This window comes from Calliphora vicina, chromosome 5 (genome assembly GCF_958450345.1).
Source record: "Calliphora vicina chromosome 5, idCalVici1.1, whole genome shotgun sequence".
Lineage (NCBI taxonomy): Eukaryota > Metazoa > Arthropoda > Insecta > Diptera > Calliphoridae > Calliphora > Calliphora vicina.
Genome location: NC_088784.1, coordinates 25,130,957 through 25,149,501, shown reverse-complemented (window position 1 = coordinate 25,149,501; position 18,545 = coordinate 25,130,957). Strand labels below are relative to the sequence as shown.

The 18,545-nt window shown below is 26.4% G+C and overlaps 1 protein-coding gene across 1 annotated transcript in view; it reads left to right on the top strand.

The window, feature by feature from the left end:
- The window catches only part of otk (off-track), a 58,218-nt gene extending 56,014 nt beyond the window's left edge, over positions 1–2,204 (top strand). Inside the window, exons 7-9 of the mRNA XM_065512453.1 lie at positions 39–196; positions 1,618–1,954; positions 2,025–2,204. Coding sequence (XP_065368525.1) covers positions 39–196; positions 1,618–1,954; positions 2,025–2,117 — 588 coding nt within the window. The 3' untranslated portion in view covers positions 2,118–2,204. The remainder of the gene's footprint in view (positions 1–38; positions 197–1,617; positions 1,955–2,024) is intronic.
- The last annotated feature ends 16,341 nt before the right edge of the window (positions 2,205–18,545 follow it).

Genomic DNA, 18,545 nt, shown 5'->3' with positions numbered 1-18,545 from the left:
AGAAACAATATTAATTGTTGCTTTTGTTTTGTTTTTAGGGAGATCTGAAACAATTTTTATTGGCCACTGCCGGCAAGGTTAATACATCCACAAATTCCTCCTCACCACCTCCATTGCAGACAGGACAGGTTTTGGCTGTAGCTTATCAAATAGCTAGAGGCATGGATGCCATTTATAGGGCAAGATTTATTCACAAGTAAGTTAAAGGAGGTTTTTATAAAAAAAAAACTTATAAAGTTATGGCATATTCTTATAAAATTTCTATAAAAAATCTTGCCTTCTGTTGAGAAAATTTCATGTAGAAAATGTTGCCTTCTGTGAAGCAAATTTCATGTAGAAAATGTTGCCTTCTATGAAGCAAATTTCATGTAGAAAATGTTGACTTCTGTGAAGCAAATTTTCTATAGAAAATATTGACTTCTATGAAGCAAATTTTCTATAGAAAATATTGACTTCTGTGAAGCAAATTTTCTATAGAAAATATTGACTTCTGTGAAGCAAATTTTGTATAGAAAATCTGGCCTTCTGTGAATCAAATTTTGTATAGAAAATCTGGCCTTCTGTGAAACAAATTTTGTATAGAAAATCTGGCCTTCTTTGAAGCAAATTTTGTATAGAAAATCTGGCCTTCTTTGAAGCAAATTTTGTATAGAAAATCTGGCCTCCTGTGAAGCAAATTTTGTATAGAAAATCTGGCCTTCTGTGAAACAAATTTTGTATAGAAAATCTGGCCTTCTTTGAAGCAAATTTTGTATAGAAAATCTGGCCTTCTGTGAAGCAAATTTTGTATAGAAAATCTGGCCTTCTGTGAAGCAAATTTTCTATAGAAAATATTGACTTCTGTGAAGGAAATTTCCTATAGAAAATCTGGCCTTCTATGAAGCAAATTTTCTATAGAAAATCTGGCATTCTGTGAAGCAAATTTTCTATAGAAAATCTGGCCTTCTGTGAAGCAAATTTTCTATAGAAAATCTGGTCTTCTGTGAAGCAAATTTTCTATAGAAAATCTGGCCTTCTGTGAAGCAAATTTTCTATAGAAAATCTGGCCTTCTGTGAAGCAAATTTTCTATAGAAAATCTGGCCTTCTGTGAAGCAAATTTTCTATAGAAAATCTGGCCTTCTGTGAAGCAAATTTTCTATAGAAAATCTGGCCTTCTGTGAAGCAAATTTTCTATAGAAAATCTGGCCTTCTGTGAAGCAAATTTTCTATAGAAAATCTGGCCTTCTGTGAAGCAAATTTTCTATAGAAAATGTTGACTTCTGTGAAGCAAATTTTCTATAGAAAATCTGGCCTTCTGTGAAGCAAATTTTCTATAGAAAATCTGGCCTTCTGTGAAGCAAATTTTCTATAGAAAATCTGGCCTTCTGTGAAGCAAATTTTCTATAGAAAATCTGGCCTTCTGTGAAGCAAATTTTCTATAGAAAATCTGGCCTTCTATGAAGCAAATTTTCTATAGAAAATCTGGCCTTTTGTGAAGCAAATGTTCTGTGGAAAATCTGGCCTTCTGTGAAGCAAATTTTCTGTGGAATGTCTGGCCTTTTGTGGGTTAAATTTTTTATAGATAATATTTTTATTTATTTGTTTTATTAACACTTTATTTTCTCTCCCATTTGCAGAGACTTGGCCACCCGCAATTGCATTATTTCCAGTGATTTCATTGTTAAGGTCTCATATCCCGCTCTAAGCAAAGACAAATACAATCGTGAATACTTTAAACATCGCAACACCCTACTGCCCGTAAGATGGTTGGCTCCCGAATGCATACTAGAGGATGAATATACTACCAAGAGTGATATTTATGCATTTGGTGTTGTGGTATGGGAACTCTTTACACAGGCCACAAAATTGCCCTTCGAAGAGCTGAGCAACGAAGAGGTGATACAACGAAGTCAGACGGGTAAATTGGAGTGGCAGTGTGCTGAGAATACACCCGATAGTCTTAAGGAAATATTGGTGAGTTCAGAAAGAGGCTTAATATAGTTAAAGACAATTTATAATTTACTTTTTCTCTCTTTTCTTACAGACCACTTGCTGGAATGTCAATCCCAAGGAACGACCCTCATTTAGTCAATTGGGTTCGGCTTTAAGCAAAGCCATACAAAGTCTGGATAAATAAAATGAGTGAGATTTAGTAATTTATTTCGAATAATTTGCATTTATTATAAATTTAGTGAAAAAAACAAAACGAAAAAGAGAATAAAAGCCAAAAATTTTACTTAAGTTTTACTGCCTCATAAACATAAACGAATAAATTTATACATATAAAGAAAATACATCATAAATATTATAAAAATATTTACATATTTACATAAATCTATATATAAATTTAAATTAAATATTAAAAAAAATAAAAAAACTTATTTATTATAATTAAGCAAAGACAAACAAACATTAAGAGAGGCACCGAGTTTGAAGAATTACTGCCTTTCTTATTAATCTACAACATCTTTCTATCTTTGAAAAGAAAAGTTTTAAAATTCGTAAGAAAACTGAAATCTTTTCAAGCCATTATTTCAAATACGTTCTCTATATTTATATAATAATGTTTTCATAGCTATTTTCTTACAGTGTATAAAACAAATTTAGTATTTACTTAAAATTAACAATAAAAATTCGAATCGTGTTTAACACTTTTCATTTTTCATGATATATTAAATAAATGTTTTAAAATTATAATGAAAAATAAACATATTGATAGAGAAAACATAATTAAAAAAGGGTTTAAAGAAGTAAAAAGTTTTGTTTCATAGAAGGCAATATTTTCTACAGAAGGCCAGATTTTTTATAGAAAATTTGCTCGACAGAAGGACAGATTTTCTATAGAAAATTTGCTCGACAGAAGGCCAGATTTTCTATAGAAAATTTGCTCGACAGAAGGCCAGATTTTCTATAGATAATTTGCTCGACAGAAGGCCAGATTTTCTATAGATAATTTGCTCGACAGAAGGCCAGATTTTCTATAGAAAATTTACTCGACAGAAGGCCAGATTTTCTATAGAAAATTTGCTCGACAGAAGGCCAGATTTTCTATAGAAAATTTGCTCGACAGAAGCCAGATTTTCTATAGAAAATTTGCTGGACAGAAGGCCAGATTTTCTATAGAAAATTAGCTCGACAGAAGCCAGATTTTCTATAGAAAATTTGCTCGACAGAAGGCCAGATTTTCTATAGAAAATTTGCTCGACAGAAGGCCAGATTTTCTATAGATAATTTGCTCGACAGAAGGCCAGATTTTCTATAGATAATTTGCTCGACAGAAGGCCAGATTTTCTATAGAAAATTTGCTCGACAGAAGGCCAGATTTTCTATAGAAAATTTGCTCGACAGAAGGCCAGATTTTCTATAGAAAATTTGCTCGACAGAAGGCCAGATTTTCTATAGAAAATTTGCTCGACAGAAGGCCAGATTTTCTATAGAAAATTTGCTCGACAGAAGGCCAGATTTTCTATAGATAATTTGCTCGACAGAAGGCCAGATTTTCTATAGATAATTTGCTCGACAGAAGGCCAGATTTTCTATAGAAAATTTGCTCGACAGAAGGCCAGATTTTCTATAGAAAATTTGCTCGACAGAAGGCCAGATTTTCTATAGAAAATTTGCTCGACAGAAGGCCAGATTTTCTATAGAAAATTTGCTCGACAGAAGGCCAGATTTTCTATAGAAAATTTGCTGGACAGAAAGCAACATTTTCTATAGAAAATTTGCTGTACAGAAAGCAACATTTTCTATAGAAAATTTGCTGGACAGAAAGCAAAATTTTCTATAGAAAATTTGCTGGACAGAAGTGAACATTTTCTTAAGAAAATTTGCTGGACAGAAGTGAACATTTTCTTAAGAAAATTTGCTGGACAGAAGTGAACATTTTCTATAGAAAATTTGCTCGACAGAAGGCAATATTTTCTATTGAAAATTTGCTCGACAGAAGGTAATATTTTCTATAGAAAATTTGCTCGACAGAAGGCCTGATTTTCTATAGAAAATTTGCTCGACAGAAGGCCAGATTTTCTATAGATAATTTGCTCGACAGAAGGCCAGATTTGCTATAGAAAATTTGCTCGACAGAAGGCCAGAAAAGCCAAAAAAGGCCAACTTTAACTTTCTCCAAACTCTATTTAATTGACGCCATTTAATAAACTAAAAAATATTTACATATAAAACCAAGTACTCATTAAAGTAATTTTAAGAAACATTAACCCTTCATTAGAGACATGCAAAAACATGCACAGCCGCCATTAAAACTTTGTAAATAAAATGGATAGATACACTTAAAGAAAAACAACAGCTAGACAAGCGGCCATACAATTCATACCAGTTGAAGCATTTATAGTATTTTAATAATAAAAAAACAGCAATTATTTTGTACTTTTTCATAAAAAAATAATGTATAATTTAAAAAACAAATATAAAATAAAGAAAGAAAAATTCTTCTTTCTTTTAAAGTTTATAGTAAAACCAACATTATGTATTATTAATTTAATTTTAAATATAAAATTAATTTTATTTTATAAATAAAACAAAATATTTAAATTATAGTAATGTAAAGTCTAAGTCTAAAGTCAAACAGTCTTCTTAAAACCCCAAATTTAATATAATAAATATTAAATTAAAACAAAAAAATATAAAAAATATGAAACACATTATAAATTGAATTAAATCTGCCATAGTTTTTAAGCTTTTTTCATGTTTAAAAAACAAATTTATTACAAACCGAAATAATGAAAAAGTTTTCAAATCTAATTTATATCTAAGTGGTCATAATTATAAAAAAATATGTACAGTAACAATTAATAAATCTATATGGAATAAAAGAATAACAAAAGAAAAAAAATATTATAAAAATAAAGATCATTTTAATAAAAAAAAAACTGTTAAGGAGGAGTTTTATTTATTGAAATAAAATTGGATTACAAAATTACAAAAATGGTAAGATTTTTTAATTCTATGGATAGATTTTTTTTTAAATTTTTTGTAGATGTTTCTCCACATAATTTGTCATAACTCAAAAAGGGTTAGTCCGATATTATTGAAGTAAACTTAGAAAAGTTCAAATTTACATAGCCTTTAATCCTGTTATATATTGAGTTTTAATCGGCTCAGTAATTTCGGAGTTATAATAACAAATTGAAGCAAAAAATATATTTTTTTCGTGAAAATAGCAAATTTTTGTGTTTTAAAAAAATCATAAAAAATCGAAAACGGCAGAAATTATTTAAATTTATTACTTTGTCGAAAAGCAGCCTGTAATAGGAACAAAATGAGATATCGATCATAAAAATCGATTGATTATTTTCGAATATATTAAGAATTAAGTGAATTCGCTCATTTTCACAAAATTTTAGTTTTTTGTTTGATATACATAAAATTGAGTAGTTAATGTTCAGCTTTCGATTGATTGAATGTTGAAAACATTTTCCACATGCTATGTACAAATTTTTACGTATATATATTGCGTTTTAATCGGCTTAGTAGTTTTGGAGTTATAATAACAAATTGAAGCAAAAAATATATTTTTTATATAAAAATATCCAATTTTTTTGTTTTAAAAAAATCATGAAAAATCGAAAACGGCAGAAATTATTTAGATTTATTGCTTTGTAGCAATGCCACATGTAATAGGAACAAAATGAGATATCGATTATAAAAATCGATTTTTTATTTTCGAATTTATTCACAATTAAGTGAATTCGCTCATTTTCACAAAATTTTAGTTTTTTGTTGGATATATATAAAATTGAGTAGTTAATGTTCTTTTTTCGATTGAATGAATAGTGAAAACATTTTCCCCATGCTATGTACAATCTTTTACGTATATATTGCGTTTTAATCGGCTTAGTAGTTTCGTAGATATAATAACAAATTGAAGCAAAAAAAATTTTTTTTGTGTAAAAATATCCAATTTTTTTGTTTTAAAAAAATCATGAAAAATCGAAAACGGCAGAAATTGTTCAGACTTATTACTTTGTCGTAAAGCCGCGTATAATAGGAACAAAATGAGGTATTGAAGATAAAAATCAATTGAATATTTTTTAATGTATTCACAATTAAGTGAATTCGCTCATTTTCACAAAATTTAACTTTTTTGTTTGATATACATAAAATTGAGTAGTTAATGTTCAGCTTTTGAAAAATAATGAATTTTTTAATTTAAGCTTCATTCAAAATAATACTAAAACTACTACTTTTTGTGTAAAAATTCCTAAATAATGGAAAAATTACCGAAAAAATAATTTTTATTCATTTAAGCAAATTTACATCACGTACAAAATTTCCATTTCAAAGCTTTTAAAAATAGTAGTAGAAATACTACTTTTTTAAAAATTAAAATTAGTACTAAATAATAATGTTTATTGATTAATAATGAAAAATAATAAATTCTGTAATTAAAGCTACTTTCAAAATAGTATTAAAAATACTACTTTTTAAAGAAAAATTTCTAAATTATGGAAAAAGTACTGAAAAAATAAGTTAAATATTTTTATTCATTTAAACATATTTAAATCTAGGAAAAAAATTAAAATTTCAAAGCTTTTAAAAATAGTAGTAGAAATAATACTTTTTTCAAAAATTTAAATAAGTACTAAATAATAATGTTTACTGATTAATAATGAAAAATAATAAATTCTGTAATTAAAGCTACTTTCAAAATAGTATTAAAAATACTACTTTTTATGGAAAAAATTTCTAAGTTATGGAAAAAGTACTGAAAAAATAAGTTAAATATTTTTATTCATTTAAACAAATTTAAATCTAAGAAAAAAATTAAAATTTCAAAGGTTTTAAAAATAGTAGTAGAAATATAATTTTTTTTTAAATATTAAAAAAAGTACTAAATATTAATGTTAACTGATTAATAATGAAAAATAATAAATTTTGTAACTTAAGCTACTTTCAAAATGGTACGAAAAATACTACTTTTTAAAAAAAAAATTTCTAAGTTATGGAAAAAGTACTGAAAAAATAAGTTAAATATTTTTATTCATTTAAACAAATTTAAGTCTAGGAAAAAATTTTAAATTTCAAAAGTTCAATAGTAGTAGAAATACAAATTTTTTTTTAAATGAAAAATAATACATTTTGTAATTTAAGCTACTTTCAAAATGGTACTAAAAATACTTCTTTTTAAGGTAAAATTTCTAAATTATGGAAAAAGCACTGAAAAAATAAGTTAAATACTTTTATTCATTTAAAAAAATTAAAATCAAGGAAAAAATTTCAATTTCATAGGTTTTAAAAATAGTAGTAGAAATACTACTTTTTTAAAAAATTAAAAAAAGTACTAAATAATTATGTTAATTGATTTGTAATGAAAAATAAAAAATAAAAAATTTTGTAATTTCGATTTTTCATGATTTTTTTTAAAACAAAACAATTGGATATTTTTACATAAAAAATATATTTTTTGCTTCAATTTGTTGTTATAACTCCGAAACTACTGAGCCGATTAAAACGCAATATATAACCGGATTAAAGGTTATGTAAATTTGAACATTTTGAAGTTTACCTCAATAATATCGGGCTAACCGTTTTTGAGTTATCATAAATTATGTGGAGAAACATTTAAAAAAATTCACAATTTTAGAAAAAAAAAATTTTTTTAAAAAAAATCTATTCATGGAATTTAAAAATTTTACCAGTTTTGTATTACTGGAATCGCAATACATCAAAATAGTGCAGTGGTTTAAAAAGCCTCCAACATTTTTTCGATTTAAGAAATAGATTTTCTATAGAAAATTGTAGCTAATAACAAAATGACACCATTTTCTACAGAAAATTGTAACTAGTTACAAACTGGTAACATTTTCTATAGAAAATTGTAGATAGTTACAAACAGGCAACATTTTCTACAGCAACTTGCAGCTAATAACAAACTGGCAACATTTTCTATAGAAAATTGTAGATGGCAACAAACTGGCAACATTTTAACTATCTACAATTTTCTATAGAAAATTGTAGATAGTTAAAAACTGGCAACATTTTCTATAGAAACGTGTAGCTAATAACTAACTGTCAACATTTTCCATAAAAAATTGTAGATAGTTACAAACTGGCAACATTTTCTTTTCTATCAGTTCTTTTAAAAACCTTAGCTGATTCAAGTCTAGACACTCTTTTCATACTTTTGAATAACTCCTTAAAGCTTTCTATAAAATGATTGAATGCATTCCTTAACAGGTTTAGAACTTAACTAAACCAAATATTTCATGTTTAGTTTAGTTCTACACCAGTTTTGACCAATTCTACCGAATTCTAGTCTCTTTTCTTAGGACATGCGCAGTATCAAGAGTATATTAGCTTTGCATTCCACAATTTATTATGAATTGCTTAAGTGAAGGCTCAAAAGTTTATGTAATATTCACTACAAATATGGATGTGTAACGAAGCACATCGATTGTTATCTTATTTAGCGGATAAATTCTTGAACTTGATGTTGTAAAAAATTATACAAAAAAGTAAATTTTAATCAAAAATTAAAATTAAATTTGAAAATAATTTTGGGATGATCTGGACGTCCGACGTTGGCTCACTTTTTCGAGCAATGCACATAACTTTTAACTCAGTAGAGGTGTTAAACAATTCTTTCTTACCATTATTAATACATGTATTTTTAATTCAAAAAATTATATTTCAAGAAAATGGGGAAAGAATTGGATCCGTTATTAGCAAAAAACCAGAAAAAGGTGGGTAAATTAAATTATATAAAATTTTACTTTTCAAATGCGAATAACTATAAGAGATAATATATGGCTAAAGCAATGTTTTTTGTAGATCTCGTCTAGTACATTCCATATATATAAAAATCTTTCAAATCGGATCGCAAACAAAAATTTGGCATCATTTTTAATTTTTGATATACCCGAGGTGTCCCACTTTGGGGCATTGTGGCTCGGGCCCCCCTTGGTGTTATAAGCCCAAATTCAAAACTAAAACTTATCAACACCTCCTCTATAGCCATGAAGAACTTTATTAAAATCGTGCTATTCGTTTAGAAGTTACAGATTTATTTCCACTTTTTTTTTTCAATTCCCCCACTGTGCAATGCTGGCCAAATGTCTAAAATAAACAGAACAATGTTGACCTCCAAGCCGTCAATTGTTGCTGATTTGTCAGAATAAGCTAGTGATTTCACTTAGCCTCACAGAAAATAATCGAGAATGGTCAAATTGCTCAACCTTGGAGGCCAATTGACAGGTCATTTCTTGCCAAATTTTGATTTCAATGTAATCCATATTTTAAAACAAAAAATCATTGATCATGGTACGGTAACTATCTACATCATTTCTTGAAGAAATATGATCCGTATATACCGTCTGTAGGCGCGGCGCTGTTGTGGATTTGTGGAATTTTAATTTAAAATTTTTTCTTTAATTTTCTCATTTTATACAATCAACTTGTCTTATTTAAAAACCTCTATTAATTCCCCTACCTCTTTAAAACCCCTTTATTTATTCTCTGCTCTATAATAATCTTGACCTTTTGTTAATGGCCGAGTGTAATATTGCATGTAGGAATATAACTCTGTTTTTTATTACCAAAATATAAAATGAAGATGTTTAACATGACCATAAACAACGAATCTTGTAACCGACTTGTTTAAATTTGTGAAGGTAACATTGGAAGAGTTGTACAATTTTCATTACAAAGGTTTTTATACCAAACATTTTTATTGTGTTCTTTCACACATTTATGGGCAATTCCATGGAAATTTATAAGCTATATTAAAAATAATGTTAAAATATATAGAGAAAACTAAATTGAGCCATACTATTGCTATAAAGTGAATATTAAAAGAAGGTTAACGTGGATTTTAAAATTTTGTTAAGGGAGTAAGACTATGCAAAGACCTAGAATTGAAGAAAAATAAGACTCACTAAGGACCTATAATGGAAACTAAAATATGACTGTATAAAACCTACAACTTAAGGTACAATATGACTTACTTAAGACCTACTATTGAAGTTAAAATACGACTGTATAAAACATAAAACTAAAGCTAAAATATGACTGTATAAAGACCTGCGATTAAAACTAAAATATGACTGTATAAAGACCTACGATTGATGCTAAAGTATGACTGTATAAAGAGCTCTGATTGAAGCTAAAATATGACTGTATAAAGAGCTCTGATTGAAGCTAAAATATGACTGTATAAAGACCTATGATTGAAGCTAAAATATGCGTGTATAAAGATATACGATTGATGCTAAAATAAGCAATGTCCGTCTGTCTGTCTGACAGTCTGTTGAAATCAATTTTCTGAAGACCCCAGATATCTTCGGGATCCAAGTTTCAATAATTCTGCCAGACATGCTTTCGAGAAGTTTTCTATTTAAAATCAGCAAACTAAAATAAATGCAACTAACATAAATGCTTAAACTTAAATTAAGCCAGGTTAAACAAAGTTTAAACTGCAAAAAACTAAGTTTAAGCAAAATAACCTAAAATACCATAGAAATAATAAAAAACTTAACCATAAGCTAAAAGAAAAAAATAAATAAACATTAAAAACAAAAGTTAAACTAAGCTTAATTGCTTTTGAAGAACTTTGTTGAACTAAAAACCTTTAAGTGATATCTTTATTAGCTCGGCTTTCAATTTGCAGCTAATGTAAATGCTTAAACTTAAATTAAGCTTAGTTAAGCTAAGTTTAAACTGCAAAAAACTAAGTTTAAGCAATATAACCCAAAATACCATAGAAATAATAAAAAACTTAATCATAAGCAAAAAAAAATAAATAAATAAATAAATAAACATTAAAAACAAAAGATAAACTAAGCTTAATCGCTCATGATGTACTTTGTAAAACTAAAAACCTTTGAGTGATAATTATTTTGGCTCCCTTTTCAATTTGCAACTAACACAAATGCTTAAACTGAAATTAAGCTTGGTTAAACTAAGTTTAAACTGCAAAAAACAAAGTTTAAGCAACAGAAACTAAAAACTATAGAAATAATAAAAAACTTAACCATAAGCTAAAAGAAAAATAAGTAAACATTAAAAACAAAAGTTAAACTAAGCTTAATTTATTTTGAAGAACTTTGTTAAACTAAAAACCTTTGAGTGATATCTTTATTAGCTCACTTTCCAATTTGCAACTAACATAAATGCTTAAACTTAAATTAAGCCAGGTTAAACTAAGCTTAAACTGCAAAAAAACTAAGTTTAAGCAATATAACCTATAAAACTAAAGCAATTATAAAAAACAACAATGACAAAACTTGAACTAAGCTCAATTGCTCTTGAAGTATTTTGTTAAACTAAACCATTGAGTGATATCTTTATTAGCTTGGTTTTCAATTTGATACTAATATAAATGCTTAAACTTAAATTAAGCCAGGTTAAATTAAGCTTAAATTGCAAAAAACTAAGTTTAAGCAAAATAACTTAAAAAACTAAAGAAATTATAAAAAAGCTAACCATAAGCTGAGAGAAAAAAATAAATAAACATTAAAAACAAAAGTTAAACTAAGCTTAATTACTCTTGATGTACTTTGTTAAACTAAAATCCTTTGAGTGAGATCTTTATTAGCTCGGTTTTCAATTTGCAGCTAATGTAAATGCTAAATCTTTAATTAAGCTTAGTTAAACTAAGTTTAAACTGCAAAAAAATAAATTTAAGCAAAATAACTTAAAAAACTAAAGAAATTATAAAAAAGCTAACCATAAGCTGAGAGAAAAAAATAAATAAACACCAAAAACAAAAGTTAAACTAAGCTTAATTACTCTTGATGTACTTTGTTAAACTAAACCCCTTTGAGTGATATCTTTATTAGCTCGGTTTTCAATTTGAAGCTTATGTAAATGCTAAAACATAAATTAAGCCTGGTTAAACTAAGTTTAACTGCAAAAAACTAAGTTTAAGCAACATCAACTAAAAACCTTTGTAGCTAATGTAAATGCTTAAACTTTAATTAAGCTTAGTTAAACTAAGCTTAAACTGCAAAAATCTAAGTTTAGTTAACATTTCTTAAAGAATAATATACAGAATTGACAACACAAGCCAAAGATAAATGAAAAAATAAGTAAACTAAAAAAATAAGGAGTTAAACTTAGCTTAATGATTTTCATATTTGTTTTTTACTAATAAATTTAAAAAAAAATTTCAAAAATAAAAAAAATTTCAAAACTTTTGAAAAATTTTGAAAACAACTTTTGTTTACCTAAAAATTTTGAAAATTTGTATTTTAAAGTAGAATTTGTTGAAGGGTATATAAGATTCGGCACAGCCGAATACAGCTTTCTTACTTGTTCAAATTAATGAAGTACAAACTTCTGGAAATTTTCGAAAACTTTGTTATTCTGAATAAATTAAATCTGAAAACAAAAACTGCGTTCAAAAGTTACGCCATCTATTGTAAATCCTGCATTTTTAAGTCATACACCCAATAGTTTGCTTTTAGCTTTGATTTTCTGTAGAAAGTCTTGTCTAGTTTCTATTTAGCTTCGATTTTCTGTAGAAAATTTTGTGTACTTTGTAGTTAGCTTCGATTTTCTATAGAGAATATTGTTTGTATAGAAATTCAAATTTGATTTTAAATAGAAAATTGTGTCTAGTTTCTACTTAGCTTTGATTTTCGATGGAATTTTCTTTAGGAAATTTTGTTTGTGGAGGTAGATTTCTTAAGAAAATGTTGTCTAGTTTTCATGTAAATGGGATTTTCTCCAAAAAATTGTATCCAGTTTGTATTTAGCTTCGATTTTCTATAAACAATTTTGTGTAGTCTTTATGTAGCTGAGATTTTCTTTAAAAAATTGTGTTTAATTTGACTTAACATTTTCTGTTATTACAGCATTTTTTGTTAAATTGTTGGTGCCAGAAATTTTGTCAGTTTCTGACAAATTTTCTTAAATTGTTTTGCTTTTGGAAATCCCCGGCTGCACTTTGCTTCTATTAAATTATTTTTCATATTTGTAATAAAAATATTTCACATACTTACAGCAGTATTACACAGTGGGACATGCTGGGAACATGTTGAAAAATAGAAACGCTAACCACAATGAAACTTTAATATGGGCTTACAAGGGTTGAGGAGTCTGTGTGAGTTTGCAGGATATGAAATTTATTACCAAAATATTAATATAAATGGTAGGAATACTTAGACAGACAATCATACTCACTGGTGTTAGTGAGTGAGAATGTTTGCCGCAGAATGAGACAGAGAGAGAGTCTGTACTCAAGGATGTCGTAAAATTTTATGAAATTGCTGTTAATAATGCACGTAAAATTACCCCTTTTTTATGGCTTATTTTCTTTGGAGAATAGAACAATTTTCAGTTTTTTATTAAAATGAAAAAAATATTGTATATAATTTCTACTGGCTTAATGTTATTGCTTGGCAAGCTAAAAACATTTTACCTTAAAAGATTTTTCTAAATTGTATTTCAATTTGAAAACAAAAAAAAAAATTACAACTTCCTTAGCTGTTTACAGGCATTAAGACATGAATTTGGCTAAAAGAAATAAAAAAAGAAAAAAATAGCAAAAGTGGTGTTGCTTTGTATTGTTTTGCTCCAGTTGAGGTGACGCCTGTTTTTGTCAGTTTCAGCTTTCTTCGAATGGTTACTGCCACCGACTGGCTGGTTGCTGTGGTTTGGGGCTACAAAATGTTAAAATGAAATTATTTCTATTATTTCCAAGACATTTCTTGGTTATTTTTGTTCGGTTAAGCTTTCTTTATTATGCAGTGCCGGAGGGAAATATTGTTGTTTGATAAAAACACATTTTACACTTGGTGTACATCCTGTTGCTTTTCCGTTTTTAAAGGGAAAAAGGGGGGAGAGAAAAAATAAAAAATAAAAATAATAGCAACGTTAGAAAAATAATGTTGTAAGTAAATTGAAGTTAAGGGCAAAAATTATTTCCTAAGAATAACACAACAAATTTTCTAGGAAATGCTAACTTACCCTCACCAATATCATGCCCACAAAAGAAATCTGCTTAACAAAAGTCTATGAATTCAAGTGATTTTTACAGATTTTTTTCCATCTCCTTTTTATCCCTACCATTCTTTAGGCTTAATTCACTGGAAATTTTGTTTTATCTCACAGGAAAATACAAAAAAAGAAATGAAAATAAAGTGTTCAAATTTAATAATAAATAAATATTTATTTATTTAATATTCAAGGTTCATCAAGCCATTAATTTTGTTTTATGGATTTTTAGATATTCAGCTTGCAGCCTTGAAGTTAAACTGACTAAAATAAGCCTTAATTTGATCAGTTTTGACCATATCAATTGCTTATCAACATCAGCTTTTATTCTACTAAGTAATAAATAAACTACTTGCGTATGAGTAATATTTTATTACCAACATATTTTACAACACTCATACGCTACCATGGTATTATTATTCTTAGATTTCTTTATTTAGACCAGCAACCAGTTATTTATTATTACAGCTATTTGTTGTTTGTGGTTTATTTTTGGCTATGTTGTTTTCTTATTGTCTTTAATATTAAAGTTCGAATATGTACTTAAACATTGTGCAGATGTCAGTGCGAGCAGCAGTAGTAACTAAATAATTTCCCATAAGATTAAGACCTGGTTTGTAAATATGTTCTTGTATTCAATTTACGTTTTGTATACGTTTCTAAGCAACAGTGGAATATTTCGTAAACAGACAGGTGATAAAGGAAAATTAAGCAAGATGTACAAATACAAAATTTTTGAATAAGGGGATTTTTTTTAAAAATTATATTATAAAAATAAAGTATCTTTTTATTTTTTTATACCCTTCACCTTCGTGAGAAGGGTATATATAAGTTTGTCATTCCGATCCTTATAGATAGCGGATTCGATTAAGCCACGTCCGTCTGTCTGTCTGTTGAAATCACCTTTCCGAAGCCCCCAAATAACCTACATACACGATACATACATCAATATCTCCGGAATTTTTCCGGCTCGGTTGCTATTTAAAATCGAGAAAATCGGTCCACAAATGGCTGAATCATTAATAGACAATATGGATATCTAATGACCAGGGAAACCAAAATATGCAAATGCATGTTTATTCTGGTGAGTCTAATGAGCACATGGATAAGATATTTACACGTTTCAGAACTATTTAACTATTTTGGCATCGATTTGTTAGTGCATGTTTTTGCATATTTTACCCTTAAATACATATTTTTGCATATATTTGTTTTAAGAGCATATTTATGTCATATTTTGCGTTTTTAGAGCATATTTTACTCTTTAATAGCATATTTTTTATCAAAACTTTATCAAAAACAAATATTGTCTTACTTATTTTTCGCTGTTGAGTTACAGGTTTTTACTTCCTTTGTTTAAAATTCAAAATTGAAAAATAGATGGCTTTTCACCAAAAAAAAAAAATTAAAAAAACCGAAATTTTTTTTTTTTAAATTTAAAATAACAATTCGAAAAAATTTTTTATCCAAAAAATTAAAAAACTGAAAAAAATGTTCACCTAAAAAAAAAAAATTTTTTTTCCAAAAAATTAAAAAACTAAAAAAAAATTTTTGTTCACCTAAAAATATTTAAATTTTTTATTTTGAAGTATAATTAGGTGAAGGGTATATAAGATTCGGCACAGCCGAATATAGCTCTCTTACTTGTTTTAATATAAAATAAGCACTATTTTAATAATATTTTAATAATTCAAACTTAACCGTTCTAAGTGTTAAAGAAATATTGTATTTTAAATTTGCTCCTGTAACATCAGTTGATGTCGAAAGAACATTTTCTATGTATAAAAATGTTTTCAGATCCAATAGACAACGATTTTTATTTGAAAATTTAAGTAAATTTGGTTAAAAATTATGTAAAAGTTTGTTTTTTTAAGAGCATATTTTTTAAATTTTAAGAGCATATTTTAAAGTTTTTACTGCATATTTAAAGCGCCTAAAACGCTTTTTTTAGAGCATATTTCCGGTTTCCCTGCTAATGACAGATATTTCAAACACCTTTACATCCGAATTTTTTTTCACCAAAAGTTTTTTTTTGCTAAATATTAAAAAATATTGAAAAAAACAAAAAAAAAAAATTTAAAATTTAAATTTTTTTTGTTTTAAATTTATTAGATTTAAAAATTTTAAAAAAACAATTCAAAAATTTTTTTTCCAAAAAATAAAAAAAACAACTTTGGATAAAAAAACCATAAATTTTGTTTACCTAAAAATATTTAAAATTTTTATTTTGAAGTATAATTTGGTGAAAGGTATATAAGATTCCGCACAGCTCTCTTATTTGTTTTAATACAAAAAATACTTTTTAAAATTTTGTCAAACAGTACCAAAATATGAAAAGTACTTTTTCAAAAGTATAATTTTGGAAATAATATTTTAACAAAAGTGTCATTTTAAAATTTATATTTTTATAGAAGTATCTTTTAAAAAATAATACATATTTTTAAAAAAGTACCCATTAAAAATAATATTTTCAAAGAAGTAGCTTTTCCCTTTTTAAAAATATTATTTTTAAAAAAGCACCATTTTAAAAATAATATTTCTAAAAAAGTACCTTTTCAAAAATAATATTTAAAAAAAAGTACATTTTCAAAAATAATATTTTTTAAGAAGTATGTTCCTATTAAAAAATTATATTTTTAAAATGCACCTTTTAAAAATAATATTTTTGAAAAAGTACCTATAAAAAGAATATTTTTAAGAAAGTACCTTTTCAAAAATAATATTTTTAAAAAGTTCTAATTTAAAAATAAACTAATTTTTCAATAAACTGAATCTTTAAAAAAGTATGTTTACTAAAAGTTATTTTTAAAATATTGTCAAAAAGTACCAAAATGTTTTATACGAAAAGTACTTTTTCAAAAGTGTCATTCTAAAAATAATATTTTAACAAAAGTGTCTTTTTAAAAATAATATTTTTAAAAAGTACCTTTTCAAAAAATAACATTTCTAAAAAAGTAATATTTTTAAAAAAGTACGTATTAAAAAATTACATAAGAAGTACCTTTATTACAATGAAAGTACCTTTTTAAAAATAATATTTTTAAAAACACCAATTTAAAAATATGTAAACTTATTTTTCAATAAAATGAATCTCTAAAAAAGTATCTTTTTATTTTTGTTTAAATACTAAAAGTACTTATTAAAATTTTTGTCAAAAAGTACCAATAATGTTTTATATGAAAAGTACTTTTTCAAAAGTGTCATTTTAAAAATAATATTTTAACAATAAATTATATGTATTTCTAAAAAGTACATTTTTAAATAAGTTTCTTTTTCAAAATTATATTTTTAAAAATGTACATTTTTAAAAATAATAGTTTTTAAAAGGTAAAAGAGAATATGATAACATCCAATGATTTTGCAAGCTCTCGTTGAGATTGACAATAGTCTTCATGGAGCAATGCCTCCAATTACGCTGTCCAACAAATTGAGACTTTTTGATTACAACAGAATAGCAACCCTATAATTCTGAAAGGGCATGTTGAATAGATAATTTTTGTTGAATAATCTTATAGTCCAGATTGTCTGAATTTTTTTTTACAGAGGGTCAAATCTTACTAAATGAAAAAAATGTTGTAGGTTAAGGTCTGAGAGAATTCTTATTGTCAGAGTTATATGCTGGAATTTTATGAGGAACTCTGTAGGGGTCAATTTAACCCCTTTTTCGAGAAAATCAAAAAAAAATCCTTTCAAAAAGGACATTTAAGGATTAAAATATTCCACGAAAATTTTTGCGAAAAATATCAGTGAGGGTCTACAAGGATACCAAAGTTGTAAGTAAAGCTCTTTACGGTTAATTAGAAAAATTAAATGACACTTTGGGTCTCACATTTTTTTTTAAAAAATCTCCATAAATCTATCAATGATCAGAATGAGCTGATATTTAAAACATAAATATTCCCGGAGAAGTTCTACAAAAAGATGTACATATGTAGGTTATCACTTTTAGGTCAAGAGTTATTTAGGTTTATTTATTTATTTTTATAATTCTGCTCGAACTTTTTATACCCTTCACCATGAGTGGCAAGGTTATATATAAGTTTGTCATTCCGTTTGTAATTTGTACATTTGCGACCCCATAAAGTATATATATTCTAGATCGTTATAGATAGCGAATTCGATATAGCAATATTCGTCTATTCGTCTGTCCGTCCGTCCGTCTGTATGTTGAAATTAATTTTCCGTAGCCCCCAAATAACTTACATACATGATTCATACATCTATATATCGGAAATTCTTCCGGCTATTTAAAATCGACAAAATCGGCCCACAAATGGCTGAGAATAAGGAAAAAATATTTTTTAACCCGAATTTTTTTTGTCAAGAAATTTTTTTTTTGTTAAATTCTTTTTCCTAATTTTTTAAAAAAAATTAAAAAAACAAATTGGAAAAAAAATTTTTGAAAAACTATTTTGAAAAAAAAAAATTATTTTGTTTACCTAAAAATTTTTAAAAAAAAAATTTTTAAGTATAATTTGGTGAAGGGTATATAAGATTTTTTCAAATTAAAGAAGTAATGCAAAACTTCCCGCATATGACGCTTTGTTGGTACAAAGTCCGATATTTTCTAAGCAAAATACAAATTTTTTGTTTACACTATTATGTTCAATATCTA